Source organism: Sapajus apella, unplaced genomic scaffold, assembly GCF_009761245.1.
Source record: "Sapajus apella isolate SASKATOON/1434 unplaced genomic scaffold, GSC_monkey_1.0 scaffold10, whole genome shotgun sequence".
NCBI classification, from domain to species: domain Eukaryota; kingdom Metazoa; phylum Chordata; class Mammalia; order Primates; family Cebidae; genus Sapajus; species Sapajus apella.
In genome coordinates this window covers 37,490,171-37,516,273 of record NW_022436950.1, presented here as the reverse complement: position 1 = coordinate 37,516,273, position 26,103 = coordinate 37,490,171, and the positions used below count along the sequence as shown (strand labels likewise).

At 41.5% G+C, this 26,103-nt stretch overlaps 1 protein-coding gene across 2 annotated transcripts in view; it reads left to right on the top strand.

The window, feature by feature from the left end:
- The window catches only part of CDK15 (cyclin dependent kinase 15), a 91,207-nt gene that overhangs the window by 42,410 nt on the left and 22,694 nt on the right, over positions 1–26,103 (top strand). For both annotated transcript variants that reach the window (XM_032278641.1, XM_032278640.1), the window contains exons 9-11: positions 3,901–3,994; positions 9,216–9,279; positions 25,592–25,640. In XM_032278641.1, coding sequence (XP_032134532.1) covers positions 3,901–3,994; positions 9,216–9,279; positions 25,592–25,640 — 207 coding nt within the window. The remainder of the gene's footprint in view (positions 1–3,900; positions 3,995–9,215; positions 9,280–25,591; positions 25,641–26,103) is intronic.

The following is a 26,103-nucleotide window of genomic DNA, read 5'->3' as shown; positions in this document are numbered from 1 at the left end:
ATATATATACACACACACACACACACACACACACACACACACACACATATATTCTGCTTTTATCATATATATGTGAATATATATTGTGTGTGTGTGTGTGTGTGTGTGTGTGTGTGTGTGTGTAAATGAGTAACCTTTGATTTGTTAGATAAAGAAGGTTTCAACCTTCCCCAAAATGCAGATGGAGAATTTCAACCATATAAACCAAATATTAGCATTTTATCTCTGGAACACAAATATTTTGTGTTACTTCATAGTACTTACATAATGGCCTGAATGCTCTAATTTTTGCCAATATATTTTACATAATTTTATATGCCATTTTGTTGGCATCGAAGATAAAGGGCACTAAAGAATAGTGCAACAAAATGACTTCTTGGTTCCCTACAGCCCTAAGTATGAAGGGATACCATGAAAAGGCAATAAGCTGCTTCTAGGCAATGGAAGGCTTTTGTGGGAGAAAAGAAAATGAACTACAGGTTTAAACCTAGGAATGTCATTTTCTGAACCTTGTTTAAAATGCTTTCAATCCTTCTAGTGGTTTGTGAGCTCCTGGGGTTTCTGGAAGGTGTTTGAGAACTGGATAGGGGGTTAGTTCATGTTTTTAAAAGTGGAAATACATTTCCACTTCTATTTTATAACCAAGTAATAGGCTGATTATGTATACGTTTTATATACACGGACACGTATTTATTTTCACTTTCAAAACAAAATGGTCTGGGGCCTTTCAAGACGGGCATGTGGAGAAGTCACAGGGGCAGAAACCATTTGGTGGTGTCCACTAACTCAGTTCTCTGTTGGCTTATCTCCTAGTGGACCATTGCTTGCAACCTGGACGTTTTTAACTGTTTGACAGTTTTTCATCACTTTTATTCTCCTTCATATAGTGTTTCATTTATACCCTTAATATCTCCTGTTTTAAAGACAGGAGACAAAAAGAACATGGATATTTAAATACAAGTTAATGAGGAGCTTAAAATAAAAATAATTCTACAAATTTACCTCAAGATACTCTGCCAGATTCATGTTACATTTGTCTGATCAAAATTCTTGTATCACATATCAAGATGTTTCTTATACAACAAAAATCAGTGGAAAGGAAAAAATAGCCCAGGCGCATGGTAGTGCACACCTGTACTCCCAGCACTTTGGGAGGCCGAGGCAGAATGATTGTTTTAGCCCAGGAGTTCAAGACCAGCTTGGGCAACATAGTGAGATCCCATCTCTATAAATAATATTAGAAAAGAAAAAAGAAAAAGAATAAAACGGGGCTGTTATATCCAAATTGGCTTTTTTAAAATTGGCAATAAGGTCAGGTGTGGTGGCTCACTCCTATAACCCCAGCACTTTGGGAGGCTGAGGCAGGCAGATCATTTGAGGCCAGGAGTTTGAGACCAGCCTGGCCAATGTGGTGAAGCGCTGTCTCTACTAATAATGCAAAAATTAGCCAGGCATGGTGGTGCATGTCTATAATCCCAGTAACTGATGTAATCCCAGTTACTCGGAGGCTGAGGCAGGAGAATTGCTTGAACCTGGGAGGTGGAGGTTACAGTGAGCCGAGATCGTGCCACAATACTCCAGCCTGGGCGACAGAGTGAGACCTTGTCTCAAAAAAATAAAAATAATTTTTAAAAAAGGCAATAAAAACAACCTGTTGCTTGATGGAGGAAAAACCTCCTTGCAAAGCTCAGTCTGATAACATTCTTTTAAACAAAACTCTAAGAACAAGCCAGTCAGTTAGGTTAAAACCAAATATTAGATTATGAAAAGAGTTTTTGTCATTTTTACATGATTAGATACAAAGTAATTTCAATCTTTGTTTTAATATGTATTCTTTTCCCAAACCAGACACAAAGCAATTTTAAACTTGATTGTCAAGAAATCTGCTTTCTCCTACATAATCAATGAAAAGTAATCTAAACAGTGTATGTCAGGCCAGACACAGTGGCTCACATCTGTAATCCTAGCATTTGGGGAGACCTAGGAAGGTGGCCTGCTTGAGCCCAGAATTTTGAGACCAGTCTGGGCAACATGGCGAAACCCCATCTGTATTTTTTTTTTAAAAAAAAAAGAGCATATATCTGCAGTCAGATGGAAAAAGTAAAAATATATAATAAACACATATCATATGTAATAAACACATGTAAATAATATTAAAACCATATTTAAAAATAAATTTTATGATAATTTTTTAATAATATTGTTATCTATGATAAAATGTTTTACTTAAATTTCCTTCTCTATCATGCCACACAAAAATGGCAAAATGATTAAGGGAGTTTGCAAAATTATGTGGTATAGTGAAAGAGGTTTGCAGTAAGAAAAAAAGTGAGAGAGAGAAGTATGGGACCGTGGGGATAGTCTCTGTAATCAGTCACCTAAACCACTCTTAACACTCAGAAGACTTATGAGAATAAAAATATGTATTATTAGCAAAAGAAACCTTGTTTCCTTCCTGTCCCTCTGTAATTATCCTTCAGTTTGACAATGTATGAAAGAGAATTTACATTTCGCTGTTTAATCTATTTAAAGATGAATATTTCCTGTTAAATTAGGATGCACCTCATAATCAGTAGCATCTAACAGTAGAAGTCAGGCTACAGTTGTGAGGGTAGTTAGAATTGCACATGTGTGAACATCAATTTACAGAATGGCCAGTCATGGTGGCTCACACCTGTAATCCCAGCACTTTGGGAGGCCTAGGTGGGTGGATTGCTTGAGGCCAGGAGTTCAAGACTAGCCTGGCCAAGATGGTGAAACCCCATTTCTACTAAAAATACAAAAATTAGCTAGGCATGGTGGCAGGTGCCTGTAATGCCAGCTACTTGGCAGGCTGAGGCAGGAGAATTGCTTGAACCTGGGAGGTGAAGGTTGCCATGAGCTGAGATCTGGGCAACAGAGTAAGACTCCACCTAAACAAACAAACCAATTTGCAGAATCGCGGTAAGTGACTTAGAAGAAAACTCTGCAAACAAAAATGCTTTTTTTTTAAACTCCTAGGAACCAAATAAATGGTTGTGGAGAAGGAATGAATCAGACATGTTTAGCAACATTCTTTAAGGAGGAGTCAAAAGTAAGCTAACACTACATAACAACAAGTCCAGCTTAGGATCCCAGGACCAATGACTCTCAGTTATTTTATGGATTATTTTAAGAAATGCTGCATCATCAAATTCTTAATATAGAGGATGATACATGGGTAAATGTAGACATCAAACAGTCTGAGTCAAATGCTGAACGTGAAAAAGTTTTAGGAATACCTAAACCAATTTATTTTGCTTGATGTTTCTCTTTTTTCATACACAAGCATGCTCTATGAGAAAATAATCTATATTTAATTAAATTTATAACCGCCCTTTCAATAAGTATAAAATGAACATTCTGATCATGTCACAGTTTAACTTGCTTTTTTTTCTTAATGGCAAAAAATTAATGATGCTTCTTACAATGATAGCATCTTAGACTCAATGAAAAGTGGGGATCAGGTCGGGCGTGGTGGCTCACGCCTGTAATCCAAGCACTTTGGAGGCCAAGGCGGGCGGATCACCTGAGGTCGGGAGTTCAAGTTCAAGAAAAGTGGGGATGAAATGAAATGTTGGGATACAGTACTTTCCCTTCTTCCCCTAAAATAGATAACTAATGAGCTTGAATGGTCTACAATGTTTGCTAACTACTGTTTTCCTAACTGCTGCAAATTAGGTTCCATTTTAACAAAAAGCTGTGGGCTGTTCTTATTTTTGTTTGACACAGGGACCTTTTTTTGGCCCAAGACTTTTAATATCATGTGGTCCCTATTTAACTCTCCCTAAAAATATGTCTTGGGAGGAGAAATTCTAGTAGTTCAGTTTCGCTTGTATGATTTCTTTGAAAGTGTCAGTTTACTCTTGTTTCCTTTGCTAGGGGTGCAGGCTGCATCTTTATTGAAATGTTCCAGGGTCAACCTTTGTTTCCTGGAGTTTCCAACATCCTTGAACAGCTGGAGAAGATCTGGGAGGTAAGAGAAGAATTCTTCTAAAGAAAATGAAATATCTGCATTTTAAGTTTTGAACCAAAGTTGACTTGCAGACAAATGAAGCGGTTCATCTGCTTTGAGATATTAAGCCATATATGACAAATGTAGCATTTGTAGAAACTGCAGCATTTGCCACAGGCATAAGCACCCTGGGAATCCTTGGTCAGGAAACTCCCTGTTGTCCCATAGTAGCCCATGAATCCAGCTCACTGAATGACGTTCAGGTCTCCTGCTCACCGTCATTACTATTGTCTTAACCTCCCAGAGCAATTTCTGCTATTACTACTCAGACACGCCCCTACCTTGCTACCTCCAGTTCTAATGCTACCATATATTTGGCCCTGGATCTTTGTCAACTGAAAATAAAACACACAATTTTTAACTGGACGCAGTGGCTCATGCCTGTAATCCCAGTACTTTGGGATTACTTGAGCCCAGGAGTTCGAGACCAGCCTGGGTAACATGGCGAAACTCCATCTCTACAAAAACATACAAAAATGAGTGGGCTGTGTGGTGCACACCTTAGTCCCAGCTACTCAGGAGGCTAAGATGGGAGGATCACTTGAGCCCAGGGAGGTCGAGTCTGCTGTTAGCTGTGACTGTGCCACTGTGCTCCAGGCTGGGCAACAGAGAAAGATAATGTCTCAAAAAAAAAAAAAAAAGACACAAAATTTTCATAGAACCCTGGTAGAACAGAGGCTTTCCCTCTTAGTATGAGAGAAGTGTACCATTTATCATGTTTATCCACACCAAGTTCCTAAAGTGCCGAGGTGCCTTTGTGTGTGTATGTGACTGTGTGTATGTGTGGCTCTATTTTTCTTAAGACAGAGTTTCACTCTTGTTGCCCAGGCTGAAGTACAATGGCACGATCTTGTCTCACTGCATCCTCTGCCTCCTGGGTTCAAGTGATTCTCCTACTTCAGCCTCCCAAGTAACTGGGATTACAGGCATGCACCACCATGCCCAGCTAATTTTGTATTTTTAGTAGAGACGGGGTTTCACCATGTTGGTCAGGCTGGTTTCAAACTCCTGACCTCATGATCAGCCCACCTCAGCCTCCCAAAGTGCTGGGATTACAGGTATGAGCCATCACACCCTGCCTTATAAACTGATTTTTAAAATACAACATACAGTTAGGCATAGTCGTATGTGCCTATAGTCCCTACTGCTTGGGAGACTGAGGCAGGAGGATCCTTTGATCCCAGAAGTTTGGGCAACATAATGAGACCCCCATCTCTAATAATGATAATAAATACAAATTTAAAATAAAATTTAAAAATATGACATACTATCTTTGACGACAAAATTTAAAAAGGAATTATTTTACAGGTCTTTACTGTGCAGTTAGCACAGCGCTTAGAAATTATAGAATAAAGTGAGCAAGATCCTTCTCAAGTCCTGATGACTCTTTAGGACTCATAATGGGCCAGGCACTGTACTAGAAAGAGAAAAAATAATAATTTTCTAACCTGCTTGAGATATAGGGTTATAAATGACAACACAGCTGCTGAACTTGATGACTTTGTCATTTTGTCCGCAGAGCAAGAAACTACAGATGCAATAACAAAACAGTACTTAATGAACGTGGGTCTGTAGATAACATACTATTTCATTGCTTTGGATACATGCCCCATGGTGGGTTTGCTGGATCATATGGTAGTTCCAGTTTTAATTTTTTGAGGAAGCTCCATACCGTCTTCCATAATGGCTGTAGTAATTTACATGCCCACCATCAGTATGCACATGTTCCCTTTTCTCCACATTCTTGCCAACACCTCTTTTGCCTTTTTTATAATAGTTGTGAGGCGATATCTTACCATGGCCCTCGCCTGCATTTGTCTGATGATTAATGACATTGAGCATTTTTTCTCTTGGCCATTTGTAGGTCTGCTTTTAAGAAATGTGTATTGAGGTGCTTAAGTCATTCCTGCTACTAAAACAAAATACCTTAAGGTGGATATTTTATAAAGAACAGAAATTGGCCAGCCATGGTGGATCACGCCTGTAATCCCAGAACTTCGGGAGGCTGAGGCAGGTGGATCACTTGAGGTCAGGAATTCAAGACCAGCCTCACCAATATGGTGAAATCCTGTCTCTACTAAAAAAACAAAAATTAGCCGAGTGTGGTGGCATGTGCCGGTAGTCCCAGCTACTCGGGAGGCTGAGACAGGAGAATTGCTTGAACCCAGGAGGCAGAGGTTGCAGTGAGCCAAGATCTTGCCACTGCACTCCAGCCTGAGCAACACAGCAAGACTCCATCTCAAAAAACAAACAAACAAACAAAAGCCCCAGAAATTTATTTTTCACTGTTCTAGAGACTGGAAAGTCCAAGATCAAGGCACTGACAGGTGACAGGCTCAATGTCCAGTGAAATACTTGGTCTCCAAGATAGTGCCTTGTCGCTGCATGCTCCAGAGGGCTGAAGCATGCTATGTCCTTACATGGTGGAAGGGCAGAAGAGCAAAAGGGCCTGGCTAATTCTCGCCAGCTCCCTTATAAGGGCATTGATCTCTGTCCTTGTGTCCTAATCTCCCGCTGAAGGCCCCACCTCTTACTACTGTTGCATTGGGGATAAAGTTTCAACATGACTTTTGAAGAGAACACAAACATTTAAACCATGACAAATCCTTTGCCTACTTTTTAATGGGGTTGCTTGTTTTCTTGCTATTGAGTTCCTTATATATTTTTGATATTAACCCCTTATCAAATGTATGGCTTGCAAATATTTTCTTCCATCATAGGTTGCCTCTTCATTCTGTTGATTGTTTCCTTTGCTGTGAAGACACTTTTTACTTTGATTTATTCCCATTTGTCTATTTTCACATTTGTTTTCTGTAAGCAGTTTAGAAAATTAAACAGATTATGAATAGTTCCTGAATTTGTGTTTTACTAAACATAGCCTACGCAGATGAATATAGGAAAGCTACTTCAGAATCTGCAATATTTGTTGTTGGAAGTGCATCTTTGAAAGCAATGGGCTCATTCTAAATCTCCCAACCTCTAACCATAATTTGTTCTATTTATCCTGAGATCTCACTGTTAGGAATAAAAGCACATTGAGAATTCCTGAGTCTTTATTATACTATTTTTCTGAAATGCCTTTGAGTGTGTGCATTTACTTCTAAATAATAACTGTCAGCACTTTCTGATCAATTTTAAAAACTAATTCTTTCAATAAGTGTTTTTCATGAAAAAAAATCCTGGATTTAGTTCTAAAATCAGAATAAACTATGCAAACTTTGAATCCATTAATCAAAATGCTTTTAGTTTCCATTCCACCAAAGGCGGATAAACAGCCCCTTCAGACCACTGTGGTTTGAAACACGGCACTCACTGGCTGCCTTTTAAGAGCCTTCAGGGAGGGAGTAAAACAACAATTTTTGGTTTTCAGTTTCCCAGACAGTAAAGGAGAGATTTAGTAATTTTCTCAAGTGAAAAAGAATTCAATAACTTTCAAATAGAAACTGAGATCAAATTTCCCAATAAAGTATGTTGAATTTTTGTTTAAACTTTTAAAATCACAAGCTTAAAGCTTTGAATATAAGATTAAAAAAATTTTTTTTTAGTATCCATTTTGTTGGCTTTAAACATCACACAAAGTAACCAACAGTCTGGTAACTTTCACCTTAGAGAAAACATGATAGTGGTTGTTATGTATTTCCCGTATTGTTTTCGCTTCATTATCTTTGCTTTCTTTTCATTGCACTTTGCCAGCCAACAGAGGATGTATAAGTACATGTGACTTACACCCACGTGTTTACACATGCATCTGTGCAAATACATAAGACAGGTTAAAAAAGAAGAATTAGCTTCCCATCCCCTGGCCCTCTCCCACAAAAGAAGGAATTAGTCCAGTTGGTTTTTCAAAATGGATTCCCGGATTCTTAGTGTTCCCTCGGGCTCAGAGTGGTTGATAGGAAAAGCCTATAATCCTCTCTGTCGCTTTTCAGTTTGTTTAGGGAACGGATCAAAGAAGGAAGATTTTACTGGGTGGCATGATTTTTTTATTATATAAGGGAAAATAGCACTTCAGTGTCTTTTGTTTGAAGACAAGCTTTACAGACTCCAAAAAAGCATACCTCTCAGCCAGAGTCCTAGTCAACAAGCTGATAGATATTAAGATTCTGAATTCTTCATTGATTATATTCAGTCATTGTTGGGCAGTTGACTCCCTCCCATAATAATTGCACCAGTATCTATAACCAGCATTTTACAGATGGATTTGCTAGGCTCTTTCTGTAAGAGATGTTTCTAAAAAGAGTTATAGTGAGATATGCTTCTAAGAAAAGATATATTATAGTAGTATAATGAAAACTACTAGTGTTTTACTAATATTTCACAAAAACAATGTTACTCTGGCTCCCATATATAACTGCCTATGGGCTTTTATGATTATTTTAAAAGAATAGTAAGGTAATACCCACAGGGGAACTCATGGTGATAGCTCCATCCAAAGTCTGAGCTGTTTTGGCTTTGTACTCCAAAAGACTTTATTTTCATAAATCTTAACTAAAAACTAGAGCTTTAAATTGGTAATCCAAAGCATAGGGACAGCTCTTTTTCAAGTGATGTTCTTCCCATGACAATCCATCAGTGAGAAACCAAATACCATATTCCAAGCCGCTGGTCACAAGAAAACAAGCAGATGAGATGAATGTGATAGAAAGGACTAGAATTAGTTTTGGGGTCATCTTTAGCCAACATTCCATTGCCTGAAGGTCAGTAATCTGAATCCTTTTTAATTTGAGCACATCAGGGAACAGCTGGATACCCATGCTGAGGCATAATTTAAGCTGTCAAGTGTCTCCTGTCAATATACATATGGTCATCTAATATAAGGCAAAGAGACCGTCACTCCTGCTTCTTTATATTCCTGACTCCCAACATGGTGTCCTAATGAATGATGATCATGCAGTAAATGTTTAGTGATGAGAACATGACTTTAAGCAAGGCTGTAGGATCTGCCTCAGAACAATTGAGTCAGTAAGAAGGCAGGCCTGGGACCATAGAAATGTATTACAGTTTTGTCCAAGAAGCCGCAAATGTTGGAAACACTAAAGTTTCTCTCTCATATACATCAGCTGGTTTCATGCAATGGGACAGATATCTGACTCTTCCCTGATCTGTCCTGCATGTCTCCATACCTCCTCCATCCCCCTCATCTCCTCCTCACATTTCTTTTTCTTTGTTTGGCTCTATATAGGTTTTGGGAGTCCCTACAGAGGACACTTGGCCGGGAGTCTCCAAGCTACCCAACTACAATCCAGGTAATATTGAGCTGAGCTTCTGAAGACTCTGAGAATTAATAATGTAAGGAGAGCACTGGCCATGCTAACAGGGTGTTCTTCTTATATTATGAACCTGGCAACATAGATGGGTCTTGATGAATTTCTACATCCATATATCCCCTGATTAATCTTTGTATGAGGAAGACACTGAAATAGTAGTTGATGTTAGAGGAGTTCCCTAGCTCTATAAAACACAAGCAGCAAGTGGAATAGAATTTGAAATCACTATTACTGCAGATTCCACATCCATTGTCAAATACCCAGTGGCTCAAAAGAACAACTCAAAAGATGGCTCACCTTTGCGCCCCTGACTGTCATAAGTTTATTGATTAGATTGTTGAATTTCATACATTTAAAAAGAAGCTAATGCAACAGAATAGAGGTAGAGGCCCATTAGGCCTAGGACATACCAGATAAGCTGTCTCTAGGTTATATTTACAAAGGGTTCATTCATTGCCTCTAAACCTGACACTTGGTCATTTTCTCTCACACATTTGGTCTTTCAAGACTGGCTTCTGGGATGAATTTAGACGTCATCCATGGGGGAATTCTTTGAGAAGTTGTTGCAAGGCCACGTCAGAGGAATCAGGTTAGTCACCTCAAGGATGTTGAGACAGAAGGGAGAAGACAGACACTGAACTACAGAATGAAGGATCACATCAGAAGCTGGAGAAACAAATAAAGACTATGCCGAAGCTGAGCTCTCACTGGCAGGATGAAAGGGCAGGTAGATAGGTACAGATAAGGACAAGATTAGGGTAGATATGCTCCAAACTAGATTTTCAGCAGGATCTTGGCTCACTGCAACCTCTGCCTCCTGGGTTCAAGCAATTCTCCTGCCTCAGCCCTGCGAGCACCTGCCACCACGCCCAACTAATTTTTTGTATTTTTAGTAGAGATGGGGTTTCACTATGTTGGCCAGGCTAGTCTCAAACTCCTGACCTCGGGTGATCCACCTGCTTCAGCTTCTGCACCCAGCCTGTTGTCCTTACTAAATTTAGAATGATGATATTATCCTAAAAGGGTTTCATGAGAGCAAGAAATTGTAGCTAGAGTTAAAATGTGATTTAAAAAGAAGATAGAAGACATAGGGAGCCTGGGACTTTTTTTCTTCTTTCCTTCAGCATCCGATACTTTTGTTCAAACAGCTAGCCATAGGGATCAGGCTTCTTGAACCATCAGGATTATGGAAGCCCTACAGCAAGCTAAAGACTAACTGTAAAGTCCTTTCAGTTCCTTTGTGAGTGGCCATATCCATTGCTAAAAGGTCTTAAAATCATTTGCAAATGGTTTATGATTTCTAACTATTTTGCTAGAGTTTAGCATCTGAGAAAAATGCCACTCTCTGGTCACAGGGCTTGGAATAGCGCCTGTTGCCATTGGTCTGAGATAGAGAAAAAAATGAACAAGCTTCTTGTAGAGCCATGGTCCAGCCTACAAATTGCTCCTATCTCCAGTTGCCATGGTTTCCAGGAGAACTGGGGTCTCACCTTTTCCTACCCTGCCAGTACCTCCCCCTGTCAACTCTGTTCTCTTTTCCCTCAGCTTCCTAACTGAGGATGCTAGCAGAAGTGTAGAGTCACAGATGGATTACAGAAAACAATTTGGATGATGCCAATACAAAGCTACTGTGGTGAGCATATGCTGCTCCCCCAAACTTCAGACATTTGGGTTTCAGGTTGGTCCAGGCAAACAACAGTGATCCCAAATACAAACTGTCTTGGTGAGAGTAATAATCATGGAAACTTGGCCAAAGTGCTTCCCTGCCAGATTGTGTGCTTAATAAGATAACTAGGTTCCAACAAAACAGAGAAAATGTGTTGCATTTTTTTCAATTTTCTGTTGTTTCAAAACAACATGCAGTTTTTTTATATTAGAAGAAAATTCTCCAGGCCCAACATCCATGGGGCTCATAATCGATTGTTTTTCTTGTAAGTTTTCAATTTAATTCAAATAAGTGAAAGATTTTCAAGCACCTACTATCTGCCAGGTGCTGTGCCATGCGCTGGGGCTACCCAGAGGGAGAGGGTGCGCTCTCAGATCTCTAGTGTTTGGGTTTGGATTCATTCATCCACACTCTGTCACCAGGTCTCTTTGTTGCTGGGGTGCTCATTTGTGAGCCCTGCTTCCGTGGCTTGGGGAGTTGTGGCTGTGGGCCAGGCTGAGCTTATGGAACAAAGGGAGTTGGAATCTTAGCCTTAGCCAAGATGTCTAAACCTGGATTTGGAACTCTTAAAAATCCAGCCTATTTTGTGTGTGGGGTCAGTATTATCAATAACTCAATCTTAAGGACTGTGTTTTAAAAGGGTCTTCAACATCTGTGTTTCAGGAACATCCCTTTATGTGAGTCAATAAGTTCCTTTTGAGCCACACCCTACCCATCCTCATCCCTGAGCTGCGTCGCTTCTACACACTTTAACACCAATTATTAAGGGGAGCAGAAGACAAGCTGGGAGCCAGAAAAGTGTCACAGATGAGGACTGTGTCAGCAGCATTCTGAATGAGCTTCCCATTCCTTTTCTTTTCATTCTAAGTAGTCCTAGGAGCCCCCAGACTTTGAATTGGTCAGTACAATTTTGAGGGAGTCCAATTCTCGGGAACTCGAGGGAACCATCAGTGTCCATCTACACTCATGCCACCAATTCTAGGCCTTATCTGGACACCTTTAGCAAGACAGCAAAGTTTTCATTTGCACAGTTTTTAAAAAGTCTCCTGATGCTGACCCAGCCAGATAGGTTTCTCTGACAGTTAACTGTGTTCTCAGAGCTTTGATGAGCAGGGTTGTAAGTTTTGTAGCCATCAATTCAGATTCTAGTCCCTGATTAAATCTGGGCAAGCTAAGAGGGTTGTATAATTTTGGAAACTTGCTCTTCCTTTCCTTCCTTCCTTCCTCTCTCCCTCCCTTCTTTCATTCCTTCCCTCCCTCCCTTCCTACCTTCCCTCCCTCCCTTCCTCCCTCCCTTCCTTCTCTCTCTCCTTCCCTCCCTCCTTTCCTTCCTTTTCTCTGTTTGCCTCCCTCCCTCCCTCCCTCCCTCCCTTCCTTCCTTCCCTCCTTTCTGTCTCCCCTACTCCCCATTTTAAGCAAGATGGCTGAGAACTCTGTGTCCTCCACTTCAAAGGGCCAGTTGTCTTATTTTGATGTGGGCAGATTGAAAAGTAGGCTTTGAAAAGTAGGCGCTTTTTTTGTTTAATCTTTTCTCCTGGGATAGCTTTCAGAGCAATATATCCAAGTGTCAGTGAGGGGGTTCTGACGAGCATGGATTCCCAGACTCTCAGCAGGATCATTCTCTAACAGAAATATAAAAGTGAAATATTAAAAACCCTGGAACGTGAACTCCATCTGCAGAGTACCCAGTGTCTTGCCTGCTTGCACCATGGGGAAAAAAAAATCTTGAAAAAAGAGGGAGGAGAAAAAAGTGCTTTGAGTAGGAGGTTTACAGGTTTAGTAGAGCATAGTAACATCCCCTCAAAGAAGTGGGTGTTGCTCTGTGACCCCCCAAAATGCTCCTCCTTTGACTCAGCCGCCAGAACACTCACCCTCCTCCAGCAGCACACCCCCTTTTCACATGCTAACTGAGGCGTCCGTGATTGGTTGAACAATAAACTGGTCACACTTGCTAAAGGGCTGCCGTCTTTCACACAATTAGCCAAGACACATTAATCAAGCTGGCAGGACCGGGCTTCGAGGGCCTCCTGCTGTGGGGGAGGGAAGAGAGTTTGGTGAGCCTTAATAATACTCCACAGGAAGCTATAATAAAGAACAGCAAGCTGGACGGGATTCTGCTATCAGAAAGCTGAAAGAGTTTGAAGCCCCAATGGATGCTGTAGTTGGAATGGACAGGAGTTGTGGTGCTGAAGAGCCCAGAAACTTAGAGCAAACTGAATGCTGGTCTTGGCTAAAATCTGCTAGTAGAAGAGAGTACTATGCATTCAAATGGTGAACCCCTATAGACGTTTTTACAAAGTTCTTTTAGCCTTCTTAGCTTCCCCTACCACTCTCACGAAAATGCACTCAGGAGACAACACTCCCCTTTGGAGACTAAAGCACTGGGCAGTGGCTATGCCAAACCTTACAGTGTAGATTTCACCATCAGAACCAATAGAAATGAAGAATATATAAGAAGCAGAGAACATCATTCTGGATGAGATTCCCATTCCTTTCTATATCATTCAAAGTAGTCATAAGCACCCCCAAACTTTGAATTCAGCCAGTACAATTTGAGGGAGCCCAACTGGGAGCCCCATTGAAGGTTCTCTCAATTTAGAACCAATTAAGAGAAAGTAGTCACTGGAAAGATATTGGTCCTACCTAAGTATCTGAAGGGTATTCAAAATAGTTACTTTCCAGGGAGAAAAATTAACATTTGTACTTTTAATAATATTTTCTGATTTTTCTTTTTTCAAATTCCCTTTAAATAGATGTTCCAATGGCAATACAGAGCTGATAAGATCATACGTTAGAAACCAGCTTGCTACAGAATCGTGTAGGGCTTTTAAGAGAATCAACTAAATATTTAGACATTTCTCAACTAAAGTAAACGGAGGCCTTACTCCTCTGGAGGTTGTCCAGTCACCATCTCATTAAATGCAAAGATCCTGCGATAAAGAGAAACTTTCTTTTTCTGCCTACATGATTGCAGCCCAGTTGTGGTTTCTAATGTGTCATTGATTGTTTCATCCAACTCCTTTTGCTCCACTGAAAGGGTCTGTCATAGCTCTGTTTGCTTCCTTAAACACAGTTTTTGAAAGCGCTCATGCTGTGTGAGCTCAAATCCTAGCATTAATGTACTGCTGGGTTCATTTCACCACACTCAAAAGCACTGAGTTTAAATCCCTCTCAATTCCATTTGAGGCACCAGAAGACTTTATCCTTCTCCACTAATGGTTCCAAGTTTACATCTAGATACTGGGGGTCAAGGACAGGAGAGGATTTAGAAATAACAGTCCATGACATTAGTCAATGCATTTGCCAAATTGGCAATTAGTTCCTGATGTGCGTGCAAAGCATTTTATTCCTGTCTCTTTGATGCTTGTTCCCATAGAGAAGGGAATAGAGTCCACAGAGGCCTTCAAACTTTTAAAGAAATATCTGCTGAAAATCATGCCTGATTTGTGACATGAGCTCAGCCGCAGGGAAGCATCCGGGATTATCCTGGTTCTTTTAGTCCCAGGAAAGAACACTGCACGTGGGAAGTTTTTCCACTAGAAGAACGTAATGAAAATTAAAAGGCAGGAAAGCAGTACTAAAAGCCCTGCAGGGACCAGAATCAGATGTACTGTAAGCGACAGGCCAAGGGATGCCCAGTTGCTTTTCAGTACGCTTGCTTTATCAACTTCTGACCACCAGGTGGAAGCAAGAAACAGCATGGATGGCACACTGATAACAGACAGCATTGTACTGCAGCAATGCAGCCTTGTTCTTGGAATGGCTTATTTTGACCTTAAATCCAGTGTGAGAGCTTCACTGCATCTGACACCACGATGGGACAGATGATGATTAAAATGATCCGTGTCCCCACTGGGATGATAAAGAGCTATGCTGCTTTGGGTTCACTGGGTTCTGAGCAAGTCTCCTTGTTAGCTGTGAACACAAGCTAAGGTCTGTATTTGGGTGGGCATCAGCTTGGTTGCATGAGCTATTTAGCCAAAGGGGCTATTCAGTGGGCTGAACTAAGGGGAAAGATACTGATAAGAGAGGCTTGAACTATGGCCATCAACTCATATGGAACTGTAAGTCCAAGCTCCGCCTTTTACTATCTGAGGTAACTTGAGGAATTTGTTTATTTCCTCATTCCCTAATCTGCAAAATGGGAGAAATCCTATCATTTTAAAAGCGTTTCCTGTGTGCCAGACACAGAACATACAGAATTGCTGATTCTGTTACTGCCTACTGAGATGGATGCTGGATGGAGTAGCCCCATTCTACAGATGAGGAAATAGAGGCTTTCTCCTAGGCTCACACAGAGGCATATTTACTTATTGGAAATGGGTGAAATCTGCATCCAGACTTTGTTCTCCTTTCATTAATCATGTTGTGTCCCTCTGTCTCATTTTGCAGGATGAGTCTGAGAAATAAATGATGTTACTGAATTGCATCTGTTATAGTGCCTAACTGTTAGTAGGTGTTCAATAAAAGTTCCTATTCAGTTTTTTACACCGTGTGGAAGTTCAGCTGATCAGTGACTTGCCATGGTTTAGACCCAGTGACAGGTGTGAGAAATGATGCTATCTCTGCTTCTTTTTGGTTAGCCCCTTTAGAAATATTGGCCTCCTTCTAGAGGTCAGACATAACTCCAGGCACCAGAACTGACTTTTGTTTTTACTGGCTTGGCCTAAACCTTGCCTGAGTCCGCATATCCTAAGAGCTGACTCTCAGTTTGCAAATGCCTACCAAAGTCAGTTGTGCGCCCATTAAGTCTTTCTATTTGGTGATGGGTCCATTCTGCTCCCTGCACCTGGACTGCAGTGATATGTTTGCCCCCTCTATGCCCACAGGGCCCTTCCCTGGGAGAATCCTTGTCATCTTCACACCACATAATGGGTATCCAGTAAGGACTGCTAAATCACAGACAATATCAGTGTTACCGTTATTAATTTCACCCAAACATGGGATAGTGGAAAGAGTACTGAATTTTCTACAGAACACACCTGACCACTTCTAGTGCTTCTAATATTTTACACAAGCCCCCTAACTGGCACATAATGGGTAGTCAGTAGATATTTATGAAATAAATGACTAAGAGTTAGAAAACCTTAGTTCTAGTTCCAATTGTATCCTCTTGGACTCCAAATAATTCTTATTGTCTGCTTTGCATAGAAGAACATATAAGTCATTATTCACCTTATTAATGGTAATAATAGTTATGATTTATTGAGTACTAGCTATGAGCTAGACACTTTACATATTTTTTTTTACTTTGATTCACAATAGCCCTATTACATAGAGACAATGTTGTAATCCCTATTTTATTGATGAGAGAGCTAAGGCTTTGAGAGAGGTAACTTGCCTAGGGTCACCTAGCCAGGAAGGGGGTGACCCAGAACATCCACACCTGTTAGACTCCAAGGGGGTGCTCATAGCAGTATGCTAGTTTACCTTAACTATCAAAGGGCAGATGTGATGATTTGGTAATTAAAACAATGCCGTTGACTGGGGACCAGCCATAACACTTTTCCAGGTTCATTTCCAAATGATTATGTCTTTCCCCCTAGACTTGACTTAAGAATCTGTGAGCCTGGTGACATATTTCAGGAATGTAATCTGAGTAGAGCTCCTACCCTGGGACTCCAGCAGCCTCCCTCACTACAACTAATGAAGCCACTGGCGTTCACTGAATCTACGAACCTCGATTGGGCTCATTACTGTCTCACTTCTGGAGCGCTGCCGAAAGCTCCTGGGGAGTTACTATTAACATCTTTATTAACCCGTCCCCCAAATCAGTCAGTGAAATTAATTTAGATACACAGACACTTTGATCTTCATTAATGGTTGCTTCTAGTTTCTACATTTATTTTTAGTTTTCTCATCTTTAATTTATTTGGTATCAATTATTAGTTTTTATTGAGCGGGGAGTAGATGATCTTAAAGTAATTAAGATTAGGAAAAATTGCAAATGAGTGAAAGCAGGTAAAAAGTAATTTTTCTAAAGTAAAACCCCAAGAACATATAAAATTTTAATGTATCAATTAAAAAATGATAAATTAATTTTCTTAATCTTAAAAAGAAATAAAAGTAAAGTAAAACCCTGCCATGTTCCTTCCAAGATGAAGAAGAAAAGAGGCCCCATGATGCCAATACCATGTAAATGGCTCAAACCAGAGACTCCTTCTTCATGTTCATGACCAGTGCCTTACACCATCAAGCTCTGTAAAACACAGAGCCAGGGTCAGGCGTGGTGGCTCACACCTGTAATCCCAGCACTTTGGGAGGCCCAGGCAGGTGGATCATCTGAGGTCAGGAGTTCGAGACCAGCCTGGTCAACATGGTGAAACCCCATCTCTACTAAAAATACAAAAATTAGCCAGGTGTAGTGGTGAGTGCCTATAATCCCAGATACTCAGGAGGCTGAAGCAGGAGAATCACTTAAACCCAGGAGGTAGAGGCTGCAGTGAGCCAAGATCACACCACTGCACTCCAGCCTGCGCGATAGAGTGAGACTCCATCTCAGGAAACAAAAACAAAAACAGAGCTGGTACACGAATGGGCTCACTTGAGTTACTTTAACATTTTCAAAATAAGCCTTCATATATTTATTTCATTTTTATTCTTCATCCAAGCATCTACTTCTTATTTATTCAGCAACTATATATTGAATTCTAGGTACTAGGGACTGAGAGAGTAAAAAATAAATATGACACTGGTACCTGCCTTCAAGGAATACAGTCTAGAGGGGGAAAAAAATAAATAATACAATGTGAGAAGTGGGAAGTATGCTACAGCAGCATCGCCTGGGGACCTTTAAGAAACTAGGGAAGTCCTGAACTTGAAAGAATAGGAAAATAAAGCAAAGAAGAAACTAGGGAAATGGCCCTCTTAATCTGGGGAATTTAGGGATGGTTTTATTTATTTATTTTTTGAGATGCAGTCTCTCTCTGTCACCCAAGCTGGAGTGTAGTGGGGCAATCTCAGCTCACTGCAACCCCCACCTCCAGGATTCAAGCAATTCTCGTGCCTCAGTACCCCAAGTAGCTGGGATTACAGGCATGCCCCCCATGCCCAGCTATTTTTTGTATTTTTAGTAGAGACAGAGATCACCATGTTGGTTAGGCTGGTCTCGAACTCCTGACCTCAAGTGATCCACCCACCTCGGCCCTCCAAAGTGCTGGGATTATAGGCATGAGCCACACTGCCTGGTCTAGGGATGGTTTTAAAGGAAAGAGATGTGGGCTGGGTCTCCAAGACGACTAGAGAAAGATGACTGGAGGAAGATGACTTTCTCCAGTTGAGCACAAGGGGAAAGACATTCCAGACAGAGGAAATGGACACAGAAGAATATGAAAGCTGCTATGTTTGGTAATATACCAAGCAAGTAAATTGCTCAGGGCAGCTAGAATGTTGGCTTTGAGGTGGGCCATCGCTGGAGATTAACCTGGAAAGGTAGACAGGGACAATATTAGAAAGTACCTGGTAATCATTCTAAGAATTTGGACTTTGGCCTATGAGTGAAGAGAAGGCATTGCAATTTTTTTTTTTTTTTTTTTTTTTTTTTTTAGCAGGGAAGTGATATGGCAGGATTTAACTTTTAGAAAAACTGCTGGGAGCACTGTATGTAGAATTGAATTGGTGGCAGGCCAGACCAGAAGCAATGCAGCAATGCCCTGGATCCTGGAAGACACACAGGAAGTCTCCACTGGAGCAGTGGCAAGGGACAAGGAGAGGAGGCAGCTGTAAAAAGCATCTAGGAGGTAGAGAAAGTGGGAGGTTATATTGATCTGAGATGTGAAGGAGAAACCTACCTCCAATGGGTGAGAGAATGATAGCACCATTCACGGCTGTCACAGGGATACTCCTGCTGTTTTATTCAAGGGAAACAAAAGGGAAAAGGAACAGATTTATAGAGAAGTTAATGAGTATAAGGTTTTAATATTTTGAGATTAAGATATCTGTGGAAGCCCAAAATGGAGATATCTAAAAAGCAAATAGAAATACAGACTGGGAATACAAAAGTCCAGTCTAGAAATACAGAAGTCACCTGCTTAAATGGGTATTTAAAGCCCCAGGTATGAATTCAGTTGCCCAAAGAAAAAAGGACAATGAGGGAACCCTGTGGGGCCAGTGCTGTAGGGCTAGACAGAGGGAAGGGAGTCTGGAAGCTGAGAAGGAACAGCCAGAGTTGCTGAAGGAGACCAGTAGGTAATCCTAGCAATACCATGGAAATCATATGACCAGTGCTGACTGGGGGAAGGCTGGATTCCATGCCTGTGTATTCTCAATGCTGAGCACAAGGCTGCATGCAGTGGCCCTTCAATATTTGTAGAGACTCACACAGGGAGTGGTAAATGTCAAATGATGCATCATTAAATACAACACTCACAAAAATGCATGATCAAGCCATAGGTCAAAAATCATTTGTTGGGGTAGACAGGGTTCAATCGTGACCCTGCCTCTGAGAGAGGGGAGGGTCCTGACTATGCCCATTGCCTCTACCTTCTCCATCCACCAGGGGCAAGGCCTGGCCTCTCCTTCCCCTACAGAGACCTCGGGAACAGGCTTCTGAGGATGGGATATTTTCTCAAAATCCACAGAAAGTTTTGATTCAGGGTTAGAAGAGTAACACGCTATATATATGAGTTGGAGGGCAAAATTTGAACGATGCCAAGGAGCACCCTCAGTGAGGACACTGGTGTTTAGAGAGTCCTGATAATGCTCAAAGGGAACTCTAAAGCTCGGTAGGGGCCGGGCGCGGTGGCTCATGCCTGTAATCCCAGCACTTTGGGAGGCCAAGGCTGGTGAATCACCTGAGATCAGGAGTTCAAGACAAGCCTGGCCAACATGGCGAAACCCTGTCACTACTAAAAATACAAAAATTAGCCAGGTGTGGTGGTGCACACCTATTGTCCCAGCTACTCAGGAGACAGAGGCAGGAGAGTCGCTTGAACCTAGGAGGCGAAGGTTGCAGTGAGACGAGGCCATGCCACTGGACTGCCTGGGTGACAGAGCAAGACTCTATCTCGAAAAAAAAAAAAAAGAGCTTGGGAAACCTTGAGCTGAAGACCTGGGAAGTTACCAAGCCAGCTACCTGAGGAAGAGTGAATCGAACAGTTGTGAGGGGGTGTGTGTGTGTGTGCACGCGTGCATATGTGTTTGGGGTGAAGGTGAAGGGCAGGTAGGAGAAAAAGAGTTACAGATTTTGGCAGTGCAGTTTTCAAGTTACTGCTTAAGATAGTGAAATAAGGCCAACAACATTATCAACTATTTAAATATACGGTATCTCAAGAATGCATTGTGTTCAGGAAATTCCAGAGGTGTAGTTCAGTAGACAGCACTATAAGATAACCTTAGGGCGACTGTGGCAAGACTATAGTAACTAGAAAATGTTTACCTTGAGCTGAGACTCAAAATGGCAAAGAGATGTTTTACCAATCAATCAACAAATCTCTGTTGACTAAGGTTACCAGACTTGAATTCTGTTGTGAAATGGGCTTTATTAAATATTTATGAAAAATTGACTATTTTTACTATGGTAGCAACAGTTCTGCCCTCATTTTAATTTCACTCCACTTAGTTTGGAAATTTAAATGCTCTGCTTTTTTATTCTCCTTTTACAACTTCCTTTGCTTTTCCTGCCTCGAATTCCAATTAAACTCAAATGAGAACTCTTTTTAGAGAGAACTGCAGAGGGACGAGAAGGAGAAAAATCGGGCCTAATGATTTACTCTCGTCTTTGGAAGGAGAAGGGAAACAAGCTACCTCCAGACCTATTATTTTTAGAGGCAACTAAAGCCAGAGAAACCAGACTCCTCTTGAAATGGTGCTGTGTGAAATGCCTATCTGTTTGTGTATGGTTCTCTCACTGGTTGCTTGCAGCTTACCTACTGGGAAAAATCAATGGGAGAGAGGCAGGGTCATTCAGCCTCAGGTTATCTGCCTGAGCTAGAGGGCAGGCCACAAATAGGCATGGGGCTTTGCTTCTGCTTCATAGCAGCTCCCTGACTGACCCCGGACACATCCATTCCTGTCTCAGCTAATGTAGCTGCACAATAGAGGTGGGAGGGAGTCAGCACAATCCGTCTACTCCAAACATGGACTCAAGTACAAAATGCTGTTTCTCCTGGGGTCCTGGGGACACTATTACAGGTCATCCTTTGCTGGCAGAATTTATGAGAGCTGAATTTTCCCTTGTCATGCTTCCTCTCTCACATCCCTGAACAAATATATTAAGTATGTTTCAGATACTATGTTTATATACATTGATTAATTAAATTCTTACAACAACCTCATTTGAGTTGTTACAGATGAGGAAATGAGCCTCAGAGAAGTGTGTGTTGAGTTACCGGTGAGTGATAAACCCTGCTGTCTTTGCTAGACTAGAGGTTCTCTGTCTTAGTTACTCACTGGAAAATTCTGGAGACCATTGAAGACAATAACAGGCCAGGCGTGGTGGCTCATGCCTGTAATCATAATACTTTGGGAGGCTCAGGCAGGAAGATTGCTGGATACCAGAGTTTGAGACCATCCTGGGCAACATAGAGAGACGCTGTCTCTACAAAAACATTTAAAAATTAGCGAGAAGTGATGGTGTGCCCCTATGATCGCGGGTACTCAGGAGGCCGAGGCAGGAGAACGGCTTGAGCCAGGGAGGTCAAGGATACAGTGAGCCATAATCCTGCTCATGCCATTGCACTCCAGCTTGGGCAACAGAATGAGAGCCTCTTTCAAACAACAACAACAACAACAAAACTGTGATAACAGTACAAGAAGTAACCAATGACTGGACCCTTCCCAGACTAGCTGAATCAAACCTCAGGGCTTGCTTCCTTGTAAAGGCTTCCAGGCGATGCCAGTATGCAGCTCCCTATGAGAACCATCATCTTACCTCTCCAAAATGAAATATCCGAACCAAAAGAAGAAAGGGAATGAAATGAACACTTACTGAGTCCCTACTACAGACCACATGCTTCATCTTATGTAATTCCCCCAGCAATTGGAAAATGATTCCTGTTTTACAGATTTGGAAACTTCTCAATTATTTAACCAGAGAGGCTAAGCAATTTTCCTAAAGTCTCAAAGCTCCTAAATGATGAAAAGGAGATTTGAACTTGGGCTTGTGTTTGTGTTACCATACTACCAAGCTAAGAGGTGGCTCAAGCCTGTAATCCCAGCACTTTGGGAGGCTGAGGCAGGTGGATCACGAGGTCAAGAGATCGAGACCATCCTGGTCAACATGGTGAAACCCCGTCTCTACTAAAAATACAAAAAATTAGCTGGGCATGGTGGCACGTGCCTGTAATCCCAGCTATTCAGGAGGCTGAGGCAGGAGAATTGCCTGAACCCAGGAGACGGAGGTTGCGGTGAGCCGAGATCGCGCCATTGCACTCCAGCCTGGGTAACAAGAGCGAAACTCCATCTCAAAAAAAAAAAAAAGAAACACACCACTCACCCACACTGAGGACTCAAAAGAAGTCGTCAAGTCAGGCTTAGAAGAACTGGGGCTCGGAGCAGGTTAGAATTTTAGTGAAGGAAGCCATTTGAAGAAGGTTCCAAGGAGAACTAACAAGAAGGCAGAAATACCTGAGGGGGAGAGAGAGGGAAGCTATGTCAGAAAGGGAGGGAAGCAGGAAAAAAAGAGACAAAGAGTGAAGAAATATTTATATTATATTTACCATTCTCGTTTCACAACCCTATGCAGTAGGAACTGTTACTATCCCCCTTCTGCAGGTAGAAAAACGGAAGCCCAGTGAGGTTAAGCAATATCTTCAGGTCACACAGCCGGTAAGACGCATAGCATGGGCTTACTCAGGTCCTGGGTCCAAGTGCCTGGCTATGCATGGTTTATACTGCCCATCACTTTTCAAAGGAAGGGAAAGAGTAAGGAAAAGCAGATAGGATTTATTTCGTTTAATGGTCCAGAGCAGGCATTTTTGCACTTATTATTGCATTGATTCGCTTCAGGATCCCTGTGAGGTGAATACCACCTTCAATTTGCATTAAGAAAACTGAGGGTTGCCATGCACGGTCAAAGTATCTTACATGAGGTCTCAGAAAAACTGAAGCAGCAAAGTCTGTGTTCAAACCCTAAGTCAGCAACCCACGCGCCACAAGAACACCACTAAAGTTAAAGTATTAAAATATTGAAGGCCAAAAGTGGCACATAGACCTCTCAGAAGGGAAAAATAGAAAATGGGAAAGGATGGAAATGGATTTCATTATGTTGACTGAAATTGGGAGATGACCGAATGAGGAAATATTTTGATTTTGTTTGGCCAGGGAAGAGCTGGATAAATAGGCAGCAGAAAGTGGTTTGAAGAGAAACATACTAAACAAATGCCAGATATTCTTATCTTGACCGGTTATTTTGAACTTAGGCAAAATCATACTGAACAGAGAGTAAATAACCTGTATAGATAAGTGTTTCCCTTAGTGTCCACCTGGGACTATAAAATGCCAGCAGAGAGGTTCACATTTGATTGCACCTGACCTTGAAAACTCACCTGAAGTCAACTTCTTTGATCACCCTTTTCATTCTACAACTCTTAGCACTATCAATTCAATTTTTCATTGAATTTCCTTTTGAAATAACAAAATAATACTGTGTATGTTTTATTTCAAAAATGTTTGAGAAAATGGGCAAAGGAGGAAAAAGGATAAGTCCCTGTAACCACCACCACTATCTAGTGGGTAGTCTTCCAGGTCTTTCTATGTGCATACCAACATGAACACATGCATATTATCAAATTCATTTTGGCCCGACCATAATTAAATTCTTTGTTGTGATGAACAGCCTTGGTTTATTCCATTTATATAGGAACTGGAGGAAGAGATTTTTAAAACCAAAATAACAGCTGGGAATATTGGGCCATGCCTATAATCCAAGTAATTTAGGAGGCTGAGGTGGGAGGATCTCTTGAGGCCAGGAGTTCGAGACCAGCCTGGACAAAAACAGTGAGACTCCCATCTCTGAATAAACTTTTTTTAAAAAAAGCCAGATGTGGTGGTGCATGCCTGTAATCCCAGCTACTCTGGAGGCTGAGGTGGAAGGATCACTTTAGGCCAGGAGTTCTAGGCTACAATGAGCCATGATCATGCCAGTACATTCACCAGCCTGGGTGAGATCCTGTCTCTAAACAAAGTAGCAAACAAAATAATTACATTTTGGGCCTAAGAAAAATATAAGGCAGAAATATCATTGTGAATGAGAGTTGAAATATCCTTTTCTCAATTTGGAGTGGACAATAGAGGAAATTGGATAAAGAGCATCCATCAGCTTGTCTCCCCTGCGGCTCTTCTTACAGCCCTTACATAAAAGCAGCATTCAATTAGTATTTTGTGGGTGAATGAGAAATTACTCCCTTTTAGGATGGTTTTGATTTGGGTTAAATAGTATCAATACTAAGAATTATAGGAACACATATGCCCAAATATAAATGTTATAGAGTGCTCCAATTTTTATCATCACCTGTTTTGTAATATTCAAGCCAGGATTCACTTCCATTTTTACCACAAGTGACATATAAAATTAGCTTGCTTTATTTATTTATTTGAGGCAGGGTCTTACTCTGTCTCCCAGATTGTGCAATAGCACAATAACAGCTCACTGCAGCCTCACCCTCCCAGGCTCAGGTGATCCTCCCACCTCACCCTCTCAAGTAGCTGCGACTATGAGCATGTGCCACCAGGCTCAGTAGCGGTTGTAGAGACAGGGTCCCACTGTGTTGTCCAGGTTGGTCTCGAACTCCTGATCTCAACTGATTCTCCAGCCTGGGCCTCCCAAAGTGCTGGAATTACAGGAATGAGCCACAGCACCTGGCTCCCCCGACTTTTTTTTAACCACTTGTGAGCCTTCAAGACTGCCTCATTATTCATCACAGTTCATGTGCATATTCTTGTTCTCCCAAATGAATTGTAACCTCTGCAGAAGTAGTGGGGTTTCTTTTGATCTATTTTGTATTCTTCCCAGCACTTGGTCATGCTCTGCACACAGTATATTTTAAACAAATGTTTGTTGACTTTACCACATATGTTGACTGTATGAGTTTGCTAGACTTGCTGTAACAAAGTCACACACTGGGTGGCTTAAGCAACAGAAATGTATTCTCTTACAGTTCTGGAGACGGGGAAGTCTGAAACTGAGGTGTGGGCAGGGTTGCTTCCTTGGGAGGGATGTGAGGGAGAACCTGTTCCAGGTCCCTCTCCTCGGCTTGTTGATGGTCATCTTCTCCTTGCATCTCTTCACCTCACCTTCTCTGGCGTATGTCTATTTCTGGGCCCACGTTTTGCCTGTTTAGGAGGACGTGAGCTAAATTGTATTAGAGCCCACCCTAATGATTTCATCTTAACTAATTACATCTGCAACGACCCTATTTCCATATACGCTGATATTCTAAGGTAGTTGGGGTTAGGACTTCAACCTGTCAATTTTGGGAGCACATAATTCAACCCATAATAGTGACCTTTCACCAAATCATAAAAATTCAGCAAGAGATGAGGCTTTAAAAATCATGGTAGCCTACCTGATACCTGAATCCTTTTTTTCCACCAAGCCAAGAAGAGCATTTAGAATTTTAACAATATATTTGGCAACAGGGTTTTCGGGTTGATTTTATTTTTTAACGCCCTCTGTATGCTTTCCAGAATGGTTCCCGCTGCCTAAGCCTCCAAGCCTTCATGTTGTCTGGAACAGGTGAGTACTACCTCGGGAAGGCGTCTTTAAGCAGGATTGGAAAGACGTTTCCTGGATCTCAGTCCACTGAATGGCAGCCCCCAGGCACTTCCATGTGGGGGCTCTAAGCTGTAGGAAGATGCCTCTAGGAGAGTCAGACCCCTGCCAGTCTGTTAGTTTTTCTCTATGAACCATTTTACTTTCAGTGAGTTTGGTCATTAAAATTGTTTTGTGTCCCTCAGCCATGCCCCAGGCCCTGAGAACGAGGGAGTGTTGGCCTGCAAGAAAACCTAGTGGGTTTATTATTCTCTGACACAGAGAAACCAAATAACATCATTGAGTGGCTATTGGAGGGGGGGCAACTTGATTCATGAGGGTCATGCTTTCCCAGGCCCTCTCTACGCAGTCTCGGCCCAGACCAGGGCAGACTTTTATTACCAGCTTTCAACAAATCCCTAGTTTCTTTTGCAAAGTAAAACAGATA